This window comes from Neodiprion fabricii, chromosome 1 (assembly GCF_021155785.1).
Source record: "Neodiprion fabricii isolate iyNeoFabr1 chromosome 1, iyNeoFabr1.1, whole genome shotgun sequence".
NCBI lineage: Eukaryota > Metazoa > Arthropoda > Insecta > Hymenoptera > Diprionidae > Neodiprion > Neodiprion fabricii.
The window spans coordinates 39,505,444-39,519,589 of NC_060239.1; the positions used below are offsets into that span (position 1 = coordinate 39,505,444).

The 14,146-nt window shown below is 42.4% G+C and overlaps 4 protein-coding genes across 7 annotated transcripts; 1 reads left to right on the forward strand and 3 right to left on the reverse strand.

Annotated features, from left to right (window-relative positions):
- Positions 1-3,563, forward strand: LOC124180084. Of its 3 annotated transcripts, none has more exons than XM_046565148.1 (4): positions 1-264; positions 1,427-1,737; positions 1,896-2,107; positions 2,839-3,563. In XM_046565148.1, exons 2-4 carry the CDS (start codon positions 1,519-1,521, stop codon positions 3,542-3,544), a joined length of 1,137 nt encoding a protein of 378 aa, XP_046421104.1. In that variant the 5' UTR covers positions 1-264; positions 1,427-1,518; the 3' UTR covers positions 3,545-3,563. The 3 variants fall into 3 exon arrangements, with proteins under 3 accessions (XP_046421104.1, XP_046421095.1, XP_046421114.1); XM_046565139.1 differs by having other exon boundaries at positions 1,516-1,737; XM_046565158.1 differs by having other exon boundaries at positions 257-325; positions 1,516-1,737.
- Positions 3,564-3,747: 184 nt separating this feature from the next.
- On the reverse strand, positions 3,748-7,361 carry LOC124180078. Its single transcript, XM_046565125.1, has 9 exons — positions 7,157-7,361; positions 6,818-7,063; positions 6,472-6,735; positions 6,170-6,339; positions 6,029-6,100; positions 5,660-5,958; positions 5,388-5,552; positions 5,185-5,283; positions 3,748-5,111 (listed from the first exon to the last, which is right to left on the reverse strand). The coding sequence occupies exons 1-9, from the start codon at positions 7,211-7,213 to the stop codon at positions 4,915-4,917; spliced, it is 1,569 nt and encodes a 522-aa protein (XP_046421081.1). The 5' UTR covers positions 7,214-7,361; the 3' UTR covers positions 3,748-4,914.
- An 812-nt stretch (positions 7,362-8,173) lies between these two features.
- LOC124187934 lies at positions 8,174-10,201 on the reverse strand (the record flags this gene model as incomplete). Its single annotated transcript, XM_046580111.1, has 1 exon — positions 8,174-10,201. A coding segment is annotated over one exon (1,347 nt), but the record flags the coding sequence as incomplete, so codon positions are not given.
- On the reverse strand, positions 10,047-14,036 carry LOC124181921. Of its 2 annotated transcripts, none has more exons than XM_046568639.1 (9): positions 13,869-14,036; positions 12,260-12,538; positions 11,939-12,202; positions 11,695-11,864; positions 11,533-11,604; positions 10,924-11,378; positions 10,620-10,730; positions 10,253-10,437; positions 10,047-10,183 (listed from the first exon to the last, which is right to left on the reverse strand). In XM_046568639.1, the coding sequence occupies exons 1-8, from the start codon at positions 13,896-13,898 to the stop codon at positions 10,253-10,255; spliced, it is 1,566 nt and encodes a 521-aa protein (XP_046424595.1). In that variant the 5' UTR covers positions 13,899-14,036; the 3' UTR covers positions 10,047-10,183. The 2 variants fall into 2 exon arrangements, with proteins under 2 accessions (XP_046424595.1, XP_046424605.1); XM_046568649.1 differs by having other exon boundaries at positions 13,937-13,988.
- Positions 14,037-14,146: the final 110 nt, after the last annotated feature.

Here is a 14,146-nt window from a genome sequence, read left to right on the forward strand (position 1 = left end):
GTGTACGATCCTGCTTCCGCAGATGTCGAACGAAGGTGCTCGGCGTCTTCTTCCGCATCAGCGGTCAGATGCAGAGCGACGATATTCCATCGCTTCCTCTCGCGCTGTGTCCAAACATTTTTTTCGTCTTGTTCTCTTCTAGAGGTGAATTTAGTGAGCTGTTATCGCGTTAATCTCACTTCGACGCTACTCAAACTGTATTGTGTATACGGGTAGCGGTTTATCATTCTCGCATAACCGAGGATCGAATAGAAGGAGATCATGGTAAGGACTAGAGCAACGTAACTTTGACTATTCGGAAACTTATCGCGATGCTGGTACCGAAGTGAGTGACAACTTTCTTTTTTTATGGACTGGTGCAGTGGCCGAAGAGAAATTTCTAGTCCTCGATTACCGTCGCGAGAACTTCGATCGAACATTTTTTAGATTTTGAATACTTTGACATCTTGTCATTTACAAGCGACGAAAATGCGGTATCACGTATAAATAACAGAGGTTTATGTTAAAATTTTGAAACTCAACACGGAACATTTCAACACATACCCAACTGCATTTCGTTAATTAATTTCACTATAAAATACACAATTGAGTAAATAAAGTAAGCAAATAAATGCTTGGATGCAGATAGTTTTTTTTTTTTTTTTCGACTTTCGACGATTCGACGATTGCGCTGAATGCGTGTTGTGTAGAACGGGTATTGTGTTGAGTTACGTATGTGTTGAGATGTTTTGTGTAGAAAACACCGTGCGTTGAATTTCTGAGTTCAGTTTGCTGATATGTAATCAAAAATGCAACGGCTCATCATGTGAATCTTTGCCGGTGAACATTGATAAACAAGCGTCTAACAATTGTATTCAGGACCGATTATTCTTTTGGCGTTATTATGTAAAATGTTTTGTATGAATTTGGCACTGGAATTAATTAAACAGTTCGAGATCAGAGATAAAATACTGCTGTACGTGATGATCTGGCTTTATTTGTGCAATTGCTCCAAGTTTTACTCTATCTATGGATCATCATTTATTGTAGCAGTAAAAAAAACATTACTATGTCGAAAATCGTTGATGCAGGTTCAATGAGTCAATTTTACCAGTATATCGCTCAAGCAAAAAATTGACAAGCATATTTTTTGCAGATAATTTTTTGTCGGCAGTATGTTTTTTTATCTGATACAATGTGAATAGGAAATATTATTAACGCATTGAGTGATAACAAAGAAAACCGTCGTGCGGGAATAGTTGAGAATCAGGGACGAAACCACGCATATAATCGTACAGGAATTAATGTGTTCAATAATTATTTTGAAAAACTGTGCAATTTTATATCCATATCAAAGGTCATTAGCGGAAACAAGGAGTTCAATGAAATTGATATCGAACGATTTCTGTTGTAATTTCATGTTACTTCTCAGGAACTTCCGATAAAGTACTTCCTAAAGGGTTCGAGGAATGATCGATAATCTCGTTTCGACCCACGTACGATACGCTGTTTATCCGGTGACTGCCGCTGTTTCAGCCGATGCTAACTTACGGAAACAGCAACGGATCGGCACCGGATGCGGAAAACGGCTCACCGGCAGATTCGCTGATCTCTGGGGACGGCGAGATCGGCGATATCGGAGATTCACCCGGGACACCTCGGGACACCGAGGAGGAGGCGACTTTCTCCGATGAGTTTTACTCTCACGACACCGACGACGAGGATGAGCACGGCAAACGACGTCGGGCTACCAGCTCGGTAAGCTCCTTTAAATTATTACACCGTCCGACGTTCAGTTGCGATCGCAAAAGGCGGTAGAAAAATCGGTGTACCTTGTACAAACCTCAAATTTACGATGGAGAAATAATTTCGCCAAGACTCTTGTAGTACCTACTCAATATTTCGATGCTCCGAAGCTCGACGGGATTTCCGGATCTGGAGGAAGTCGTCTGGGTTCCCCCGTACCTCGGACTGGAGGTCTAGGTGTTCGAAAGCTTTTTACCAACAGTCGCGAGCGCTGGAGGCAGCAGAATGTTAGCGGAGCGTTCGCAGAACTGAGGAAACTGGTGCCGACGCATCCGCCAGATAAGAAACTGTCGAAAAATGAGATTCTGCGAATGGCAATTAGGTAACCGGACAAGTTAGATGGTTGACAGTTTACATTTATACGCTGAAAATTACTATTTTTCGTATCTTGGACGCAAAGCGGTGATTTTTTTTTTCACATTTTTTATTTGAATTTGGATATTTTTAAATATGTAGAGATTTTTTTGTACTCAGTGGCTGAAAATAGATATCTTGGTGTAAAATTGACCTAGGAACAAGAATATGGCCATAGATTTCATCTGCAAGACATACGTACAGAAATATTGGCCAAAAACACTCAAAAAAAGACTCACGTCAATGATGTGTAAAAAAAAATAAATAATAAAAAATATGAAAAATAACTCTGGTACACGAAAATTCCTTTGTGTCAAACTTTTTTTCATGCATATAATCACCAGCTCCGAAGGCGCGTCTCGCACAATGACGAATATCTGCTCTTACCTTTGGTCTGTCCAATATATTCGTAGAAATATAGTGACCATTTTGAAAATAATTAATTAATCCTAAGTTTGAAATAGTTTGGTTGGAAACTATTTATTAAAACGTGAAATCAGTTACCTGTTACACGGTTATTTTCAATTATTAGTTAAATATTTTAGTTCTAAATCGTTGGCCAAGATTTCAACCGATTTACGCGATTTTACACGACATTCAAATTTCGGTACAGCAGTAAATGAAAATTTCTGCGACTGGTCAGGTAGGAAGAATCTAAACTGATTTCCACTTCCGGTATATTTTTCTTCTCTTTCTCAGGTACATAAGGCTCCTGAGCAACGTGCTTGACTGGCAAAAGAACCAAGATCGAAACGGATTGCAGTCAAGTTGCAATTCTACGGTTACCGAGTTACGGGTGAAGAGCGAGCCGATGTACCTTGGATCACATCAGACGAAACCCGGAAGCCCAGGGTTCTTCAAGCAAGAAAAAATCACCAGCGACTCGACACCTGATGGCGGTTACAAGCCGGCCTATCCTGCTCAGCGACTTCCGGCACACACCTTTTTAACTTGCCATAGACACGGAAACGACCTCCTAATGATCGCTCCGGTGGGTGCTGGGAAGGCGGGAAACATCGCTGGAAGTAACGCCGCGAGAGAAAGATCGGGGAATCACTATAATTCTGCCAACGGAACAACGAACGGCTTGGCTTCCGCCATTTTGAACAACAGCGCCAGGCATATCGGCTACGGGAAATCCCCAGTCACCAATGGTCCAGCCATCTTGAGCAACGGGTCTGGTGTCGTTGCTGGAACTGGGACCGGAAGCGCTCAGGGCGGAGCAGTGAATTCCGTAGGACATAAACGGCTCAAAGTCGAAGCTGCTGACGAGGATCAGGTCGTCCAGAACAAAGGACTTTCCCCTGTTATAACGAACGCCAGGAAAAGAGCTCGGGTCAGTTTGACCAAAGATAGCGCGGCTGCGTTCAGGACTTCAGAGTTTAAGAGTGTAAACAGGAAGTAGAAGGCGAAAACAAGAAAAGTGGATTTCTGTGACGGTAGAATAAATACTCTCGTGTATGTGTATAGAAGGAACTTTGCGATTGAAAATCGCTGGAACATTCAGAATGGAATATCGAAAGGCTTATGTGAAGATAAAAACAAAAAGAACTAAAAATTAATTTTTATTTTGATCAATTTTGTAACGATCTTTTTCAATAGAAGTTGCGCGCTTATAAGTTGTTCCTCTTCGTACGTGTGACCTACGCTGAAAAGTTAAGCCTTCTACTGCTCCCTTTCGAATATTCTATGAATTTTTTGTCGCCAAAATAAAAATAAGTAATTAAAAAGTTCATTGTGGCATCCTACGAAGACAAGAAGAATTTTATAAATATTATAGATACATACATATAGATGTATACTTATGTTGTCCTATAATTATCGCAGAAGATGTGTAAAATAGGCTGGTTGGCAAATTTCGTGTAGAAATATAATTCAAAGAACAGAAATACAGGAATACACAATAATTTAAATGTAACTATAATATGATAACGTTGTTGAAATCAACTTTCTACGTTGGATTTTTGTATAAAGTTTATGTATCTAAATAAATGTGTATACTTACCTATAAATGCATATGGTACATACCTAAGATTTGGTTAATTTTGCTGCGAGTAATTCGATCGTGCTCACACAGTAATTCAGGCGGTCATAATTATCCTGGTGAACGTGGTCTCATTTTTTTTTGAAACATTGGAAAGTATTCCTTGGCATATTTGTATTTTCGATTTTTCCTACAATGCTCTCGACTTATTGTGCAAAATCTTGTTACCAGTTGGTGGGGCGAATAGTTGGCTCAAGTATCGGTAGTCGGTGTTTCTATGAATTTGTGAGTGTTAGTCGGTAACTACGAGTACTTTAGATTGTTTATAAATATAAAAAGATGACATGGATGAAAGGAAGGTGGCAAAACGTGAGTAAATTTGGGTATAATGACAGTTGATGACAGTCCAGAACGCACATTGACCTGCTAGTTCTACACATATGTACCATTATTAATTCAGGCAAACTTGACTACAACTTGGTTTTCACCAAGCGTGAATTGCTGGACAATGGTGTTTGGTGGTGTAAAATATACTAGTCCAGCATAGTCGAATCCAATAGTACAATTATTTTACTTATCTGTCAAAAGCTATAACAATTCCATGTAACAAAATAAAAGCCGACCATGCTGATCAGAAAAACCTGTACAAGACAATGTCTATTGAATATGCATCTTGTCACAGCAACACTTTGGAACAAATTTGAAGAGCGTTGGTATTTCTATAAAGATCCAGTTTTAATTTACGTAAAACGATTGGTCCGCTAATCTCTTATCACTCTCCAACCCATTGGTTACTCACTGGCATTAGCCAGTCTCAGTTTAGCATAGTCAGCCACATGCTGGATACCGAATTCCACTGAAGCGATATGAAGATTAGCCGCAGAAGCGAGCGGATTTATACTGACGTTGTGGAGTTCTGCGATTTGGGTGCTACACGCGGCCGCGGGATCTCCACTCGTGGCCAACTTTCCCATCCAGAATTCGTTACCTGTGAAAAACTAAATTTTTTAGCACCATTTATTTTTTCAACCATACTGCTTATATATCACTGATCAAAGTACCTGGCAAAGCGTTTCCATCCCAGGCGTAGGTTACAACGATTAGTTTCTTCTCATTGATAACTGTGTGTGGTTCTCGCTTCCCAAAGTGAATCTTTATGTCTGTCAGTTATAGATCAATGATGAATATGATGATAATAATAATGACGGCAGTGGAAGAATCGATGTGATCAGATAAATAGGCAGGATTACTGAGACGAACTTACGCCCAAAGTTGCTACCGTTTTCCACTCCGCCGCAGTTAGTTTCGTTCTTCAAGTAAGCAAACATCACGTCGCTGACAAGCGGAATCTTTTTCATCAATCTATTCATCGCAATTTCGAAAGCCTTCATAAAGTAGACTTCTTGCTCGGGCAAGGCCTTCCAAACACCTGTGAATCCATGTTCAATGAGTCCTTTATACTTTCACCTCAGCCATCGCGTACGTAGTTCTTATTTAAAAATCAAGCCCGTTAACATCGAACGGATGAAATATTACCTAAACCGAATCCAACGACGTGAATGTAGGCAGTGGTTTTAAGTTCATTGGCACGTGCGTTTGCCTCGAGGAGAATAATTTCGGCAGTAATAATTGTCCGTTTGAGGTAATTTTCCGCGTCGAAGATGTACTTCTGTCCGACAGAGACATACTTCGGGTCAGTTGGTGTCCTTTCAAGCCGCTGAGTAACCTCTTCGTAAAGAGGCAAATGGGACTCTCCATAAAATTGTGCCCAGACTCGGCGTAGTTCCTGAAGATCAGTTGAATTCTTGTCTTGTGACGGAGCAGTGGCGCCGTATCTAAGTATTTAAACTAATTAAAAAAACGATATAAATTACGTAAAACACAACGATGAAAACTGGACCTCACCCGTTTTCAACAGTGTTCTGATCTGGCGCGACTGCAATGTCTTGGTACTCCATGAAACCGGGTCTTTGGAACCTGAAAACAAATGTAACGTGAGTCTGAGCGCATTTCGATCGACGAGGGAGCAAATTTTGGGTAATTTACCTTGAACCCACTACGCCTACAATAACGCCCCTTGGCTCAACTTCGCTGGGGTTATTTACCAAGATTCCCATGTTTTTTCGTGATCCATCATTGATGAACTCCGTATGCGACGACATCGTTAGCATTGCTGACAACTTGACCTCATCATAGGAGAGGTATTTTTCCAATACCTGGAATTATTTTTCTAGTTCAGCCGGAAAAAGGAACGTCGTTTTCACGTAACTATCAATCCAACGATTTGAATCATTTCACGTTGGAAGCAGTCTGTAACTTTCACAGATACATTTCTTACTAAAGCTTACCAAAGGGGGTTTTTCCTTGTCAGTACCGATCTGCTCCCACCCGCCGAATCCCAGCGCCACCTCGAAGGTCTTGAACTTGTCCTTCCGGCTCATGAAGCAGACTGCTCTGCGCTCGAGGAGCCGCTGGACCAGCTCGATCAGTCCCACATTTCGGTAGAGGTTTTTTTCGACCGTGCTTCCTCTTTCCCGCTTATGTTTCAACCAGTCAGCAATAAGTGCCAGCATGTCCTCATGAATCAAGGGATAGACCGAGTTGGCGTTACGCTGATGGTAAGAAGAAAACCCATTCAAGATACTCTATCCGTTTTTGTTTCTTTTTATTATAGGAGCATCAATGGACTCATACCTCAAGAGTCGCTTTTGGGATCCGCTTCTGAAGTTCTGAAATGCGCACCGTGTTAACGGGGAACTTTAGCGGAAAGGAGTTGCTTTTTTCAACGAGCGTCGGTAAGTTGATCAGCGGAGGCCTCGTGGTTTCCAAACACCCCTTAAGCAGTTTTCTAGTTGCCTTGTTAAGACGGTTTCCATCGAGCTCGCTAAGCCGACTGGGCCATGAGACATTTGGAGGGGCTTTCTTCTGACCACTTTTGCGCTTCGAAATCAACATTTTTTTAACCTCTATATCTTTGCACCTTTAACTTTCCGTATCACACACTTATTGATATTATACGATTTAATTATATACCTTTGGTTTGGGTGTAGTCTGTGATGTAGAAGCGCGCTTGGACAACTTCGGAGGCATGTTTACTGCTTTTATTGAGATATTGCCAGAGGTGAAAACACCAGTTCACGAACTGGTGCTTACCGATGCTTCAGTAATTCCAACAGTCGGTAAGTCGCGGCTTACAATCAATAAGTGGCAGGCGTGAGAGCGGTTCACTAACTGAAGCCGAACCAAGATGTACAGCTACTTTAATACACGGTTTTACTGCTTTGCGTGACGTTGGATTGCTTCTACTACGACGACATTCGCATTTTGCACGTCGGCACAAGTCGGTGCCGGTCTTGGCCTGTTTGCCCGCGAACGTCCGCATGGGTTAAACACAGTGAGTCACTGATGTTCGCCGTGACGTCATTTGGATGAAAAGTATGTGAGCTTAACTAAAGCAGATAGTACAGTCCATTGCAGCATTGCTTGTCACCTACGAGATAACCGTTGATATGATTAATCGAATGATATGAGTTCTTCCCGCTTAATCCGTTCAGCCACGCAATGCAATTACTTGAAAGTGCAAAAAAATTTGGAATTTTGGATGGACTATAAAAAAATAATGTCAAAAAACTAAGAAAAAAATGTGCCACTATAGTGGCTTCTGTGACTGAAAGGGTCAGTGACAAAACCTCAATAGAAACAGAAGATTCTTCGAAATACTCGAGTAATTTTGCTCAATTTTTTGTTAAATGGATAATGCAATACTATTTGTGGATTGGTTCGCAATGCCTGCACTGCACTGGGAGAGGTTGCAGGATATCAGTCAAGGAGATACCGTAGAGATAGTCTGACTTCACTCGATGCAAGTCATGAATTGTAAGATATTGATCAAATGAAAGAGCAGTGGTATCAGATTGAATAATTTTTTCGCATGAAGTCTATTACGGTATGAGTAAAAATAGTGGTTCTATGATGATAAAACTATCAGGTACATCGTCGAGTGCAGGAAAAACAAGATGATGAAGAGAAACGCTAACGTTTTTGATCCTTTCTTAATATATAATTATGTATAGCTTTATACAAAGTTTCAACATTATGATTCGATTATTGACATGCGATGTGAAGATACAGTGTTCGTCAATTCACTTAATTAACTCTAAAATATTGCAGGGGTATAACTTTTGAACAACTATAAAGTTACGGTCGTAGAGCTCTTCTTAATTCCTACAATGTATGTTTGTCGATCGAAAGGGTCACCGAATTTTCGTCAGTACACAAAACATCTTTTCTTCTCAAATTTTCAGATAGTAATTACGAAATTTGTAGATGTAGGATATACTCAACAGAAAATATATGAAGTTTAAGTCATTAACGTAAGTATAGATATACACGAATAAATTATTTGTTCCCATTGCTGCGTTACATTATCAATAAAAATACGGTATCCTAATTATGCAATTCCAATTTTAGGTCTGTGAACCATTGCGAATACGTCTAGTAAGATTTATATTATACACACTGTTAGGGTGGGTGAGCGGATCTGATAGCGAGGATGCGTGTTGTCGAGGTTGTTATCAGCTTTATCGATTTGCCTGATATGAAATGCAGTGTATGTATATCTGTGGAATCGAGCGTTTACATCTTATGCTGTACAGGTAACTCCAATTGCAACTTATAATCGGTAGCGCTCCGGCAATTGGTTAAAGACTTTCCAAAACATCTGACTCTTCCCTATACCAGATAAATCTTGAACTTGGAACCCTGTCTTTCGGGTTTTTTGTGGATATTTCGTTTTCCCGCTGAGTTTTTCGATATTGGAGTCGACGGCGGTGTTGGCGGCGTTGACGAAGAAGGAGTCGGCTCATCGCCTTGACTGAAGGCTCTTCTTGTCGGGGCCCCGACGCTCCTCTCGAATCCCTCGATGCTTACATAGCTCGCGTCGCTCATTCGGGACTCCTGCCTAGCTTGGCTGATCTCGGTGTAGCTGATCCAAGACTCTCTCGAGCCCCCGGAAGTTCGCTTAGCGCTCCAAATTTGTCTGCATGCTCGCTCGTTGCCGAAGTCATCAGGGTGAATCCTTCTCTCTCGCTGGTCATTCGGCTGTCCAAGATCTTCACTGAACCTCAGCTTTTCGTGAAATATTCTCAGCCGTTCCTCGCGCTCATCTTCGTCCAGATCCTCAAAGTCCCTCTTCTGTAATACGTCTGCGTTCCGTTGTTTGGATTCCGACGATTCGCGGTGCTCCTCTTCTTCGCTTCCGCTCTTGCTGATCCAAATGTTCCTTCGGGGTGGATTTCTCACCTTCCTGGGCCACTCGGTCTCGACCTTGAAGTCGTAGAGATCACGAATTCGCTGATTTACTCCGGTGGTACATCTCGCTACCTCGGAAGACGGACTTCTTTTGTAGTCTCGGTGCTCCGCGATGCTCCGACGTACTGTGCCAGTCGGCGTCGACCCCAAGGAGGAAGATTTCGTATCTTCCGAGTAAAAGACATCGTCACGAACGATGTTCATCGCCGGAGGATCCCACCCCGGCGGATCCAAGGTGGTATCGGTGTATCTGCGTTCCCTGAATGGTCTGGAAGGGGACGAGCCAAAGCTCGGGTGATCTCTGCTTCTGGAACAGGTCGCCCCAGTGCTATGGCTTCTGGTGGCGTGACTCTTCCCGTTTTTAATCGGCGCCATAGCCTCGTGCTCTTCAGCGTTGAAATCTTCGGACATCTTAGTTCTTGGGCTAATTTGGTTATCATGCGATCTTTCTTCCTGGTCCGTGAGCTCACTTTGATCGTTCTTCCGTGTCGCGTTATCCGCTTGAATTGCGCCTTCTTCTTCTATCGAGTCTTGGGTCGGGAAGGGAAGCCTCTTTGTCTTTGAGACCTGCTTTGAGGATGGCATCCAGCGCCCAACCTCTCCGAAATCTGTGTGCCGACGATCCTCGGTACGCCTCACTGCGTGCGACTTTTGCAGAAAATCAATTTCCGCGCTGTAGCTTCTTTGGGCACGCGGTGATCTGGGCTCTTGTTGCTCACTGATGGCCAATGATGGGCCACCGATCCTGTCCTGCGGGTTCAAGGGATAAACTAATTTATAGATACCGAATGAATGCTAAAAATAGACTGTTTTATCTACCTAAGCAAGATGGAGTCTCGCGTAGTCGGCTATGTGAAGGATACCGTGTTCCGGCGATGCAATGTGGAGACTTGTTGCTGCGGCGTGAGTATTTACCCGAGCATTGTGGAGCTCTGCTATTTGGCTGCTGCAAGCAGCGGCTGGATCGCCACTCGTTGCCAAAGACCCGAACCAAAATTCATTACCTGTGTTTAGAGTATTGTGTATTATAACAAAGCAATAAATCGTATGTCATAATACATCACATTAGGTATATCTTTTATTCTTTATCATGGACTAGTTACAAGTCGACGGAATGAAATAGAAGTAGATATAAACGGAGACCTCGACTGTATCGACTTTGGTGTGGTATGTAAGCTACTTTTACCTGGCAAAGAGTTTCCATCCCAAGCATAAGTGACCACTAGAAGTTTGTTCGCATCAGTAGCTCGGAATAATCGGCTGTGAGGTTCTCTTAGAGCGAAGTGAATCTTGATATCTGAAATGATGGCATCATTTGATGCACTAATCATGTATCGCAAATCGCATCTACTATCCATCATTTTGGTGAAAATAGAAGAGTCGCATAGGAGTAATCGTGAAAATATAGTTTTTAAAATTAATGACGAATGAAGGATTGAAGCTTTTAATGTAGATTATATACATCATATGTAAGTATATAGAATACCAACCTCCTAAGTAATCCCCGTTTCCGGCACCACCGCACTTCTGTTGTCTGAAGTAGGCAAACATTATATCAGAAACGAACTTGAGCTTCTTCTTCATCTTGCCTATCGCAATCTCGAATGTTTTTAAAAAGTATATTTCTTGATCCTGAAGAGTTCTCCATACGCCAAGGCCGAAACCAACGACGTGCAAGAAGGCCGTTGTATTCTGTTTCTCCGCCCTCGAGTTTGCTTCCAGCAAAATCATTTCAACGGAGAGAAGCGTCCTCTTCATGTAGTTCTCAACGTCGAAAATATACTGTCGTGATATCGGGACGACAACGTACCGCTTGTTCTCCTTCGACTTCAACCGTTTGACCGCTTCCTCGTAAAGCGGTAAGTATTCTTCACCGTAAAATCTAGCCCAAGTGACGCGAAGACCTCGTCTCTCTTCCGTCGTCCCATCGGTAGCTGGGCCATATCTAAAGATCGGTTGATTTATCATAAGATTGCAGGATATCTTTTGTCCTTGTAATTTTCACTCAAAATCAGTCCAGAAAAAGAGATTTGATAGGGATTCGATAGAGAGCTTGTGTCGGTTTGTCTTCCTACTACATGCGAATTTCTTAAGCTTACCCATTGTCCATATTATTTTGTAGCGGTGTCACCACAATATCTTGATACTCCATAACTCCTGCCCGCTGGAACCTAAGAAGCGATCGTTACACGTTGACACCTGGTGAGTCTACTTCAGACATGAAGAATCAGGGGCTTCGGGTTCACATAGCACTTTCTTACCTCGATCCAACAACTCCGATGATTACGCCTCGTGGCTGAACCGAGTCAGGGTCACTAGAAACGATGCCTTTGTTATCCCTTGACCCGTCATTGATGAATTCAGTGTGCGATGACATCATCATCATTGCAGACAATTTGATTTCGTCGTAGGAGAGACACTTGGTCAGCACCTGGTAATGGAGAATTATAGCTTAACCGTAACTCTAGCAGTGTGAAACGGTGAGGTAAGTACAGCACCGCTTACCAAGGGTTCTTTTTCCTGCTCCGTACCGACGTATTCCCAGCCTTCAGATCCGGTGTTTTTATCCATAAGCAGGTACTTGTCGCGAGGACCAACAAAGACGACGGCTCTCTGTTCCAGAAGACGCTGGACCAACTGAATTAAGCCCATTTCTTGGTACATCGCCTTCTCCAATACACTTCCGTGGGTTCGTTTGTACTTTAGCCAGTTGGCTATCAACGGAATCATGGCCTCGTGGATCAGAGGATACGTCGAGTTGGCGTTCATCTAGGTTCAGAAAAAGGATTAATTCATTATCTCAGGGTGATTTCAAAGAGTGCAAACCTCAAGTGTGTCGGGGCTGATGCTCCTTTCCTTCAGGGCTCGGGTGCGCACGGTGTTAACCGGGATCGTGATTGGAAAATTATCACTCCTGGTTATCAACTCGTCCAAGGAGATCGGCGGGGGTGGTGGCAAGTCCAGGCATGGTTTGAGGATCTTCTTGGTATCCTCGTCGATGGGAACACCGTTCGGAGTCCCGAGGGTATTCTCCCAGGAGATGTCCGGTGCTTCGAGCGAGGCAGATTCCTGCATCTGGCTAGAATCACTTCCGCCCCGGTTTGACTACGGGACGTTAAAAATTATTCGGGAAAAGTGATGCAAGGTCAATGGAGATCGAAGTCATACGCTGTCGTAGAACTGCTGATCTCTTTACTTCATGGTATGACATTCACTGACGTGATCGCGATCGCAAAGGTAATATCTAATAATAGAGATGCTGATTATAGAGCAAGGGCACGGTTCTCGCTCCTTTGACGCTCGTGCAGGGCATGAAATTTCCTAAATAGCGGAAAATTTATCCGTTCGCTCTGACGGTCCCGGTCGATTAGGTACATGCTTTTCACCCATTTTGCCACATCGTAGGCAGGGGTGCCGTTAGGAGTAGGTCACGTGCAGAAATAGGCCACGATGCATTTTCCCTTTTTATTTAATACGAAAAAGTAGGGTCAGTTGAAAATTGCAACAACGCCATCGGTTAGACATATGCTACAAGTGAACGAATTCCCAACATTGGCAAAATGCACATATCATGTGATAAAACCATGTTGCTAACAAAGTGGAATAGCACTGTTAACCTTGACTTTCGGATCTTGATCAAATTGACCCAAGTTCAGCAAACTGATGTCCATACAGTTATACGTGGGGTAAAATTTTTCTCTACATTCTTTTTTCATAATTATTCTGAGGGTAATGTATCATTCCAGGTAAGTATTGCGATCTGTTGTTTGTAACTTACATTGAGTTTGCTATTCGTGGGATAAAAGGGATAATTTCACTTGAACAGTTAAAAGCCTTGGAACCTCAGATATTGCTATCTATCGCCTACAAGCTCTGTCGTCTTGGTTTATCGTATTTGAGTCAGCAGAGGGCTATAATCCAAAGAATTACCGAGTGCCTGGGACTACTCTTTCAAAAACCGCGTTCCGTAGCTTTCGAAGTTGGTTGAATAAATCACAGCAGGCATTTATTCTATCGCTTTATTTAAAAACCATTTTCACCTTATATGACGATTGTTGATAATAAGTTGAAAAGTTTCCGTTTGATATGACCGCAAGCTGACTAGTTTCCAGGCGCAAAATAAGGAAAATACTTTGACACAATAAATTACAAGAACTTCGTAATTGCGCCCGCATTATGAAGCAGCGCATGATATTTCTTCGGTGAACACGGTGTGGTCAGCTGTATGAGTAATTGTTTTTTTTTTCAATACATAATGGTGATCACGGTTGGTAGCCTTACTCGCTGTCGTCATCGTTGTTCTCTCGATTACTTTGTACCGAAAGTATTGAAAGGTATCCGAAAATTAAATCAACTACTGACAATAATATGTAATAATTCAAAACGAAGAAATTTTATCGGGTTTGAACATATTAATTTCAAAATATCGACTCACCCGGCGTATGCAACACGAGAAAACCGACATTCCACTGAATTTATGTACACCCGTTGATCAAACCTCACCGCAAATTATCTAGCTACTCCTTGAAGAGTAACGAGTAGAAGATATCGCTGTCTGTGTTCCAGAGTCGAGTGTCAACTTGATACAGTGTTGTATATTCGAAAGAAATTGCCGCATGCTCACGATAAGCCAGCTTTGAATTTGGAACGCCTGCGCTGTCGTAAGCGCTCCACCTACTGCGATACCATAAGCATCGACAGCTGTTAGTTAAA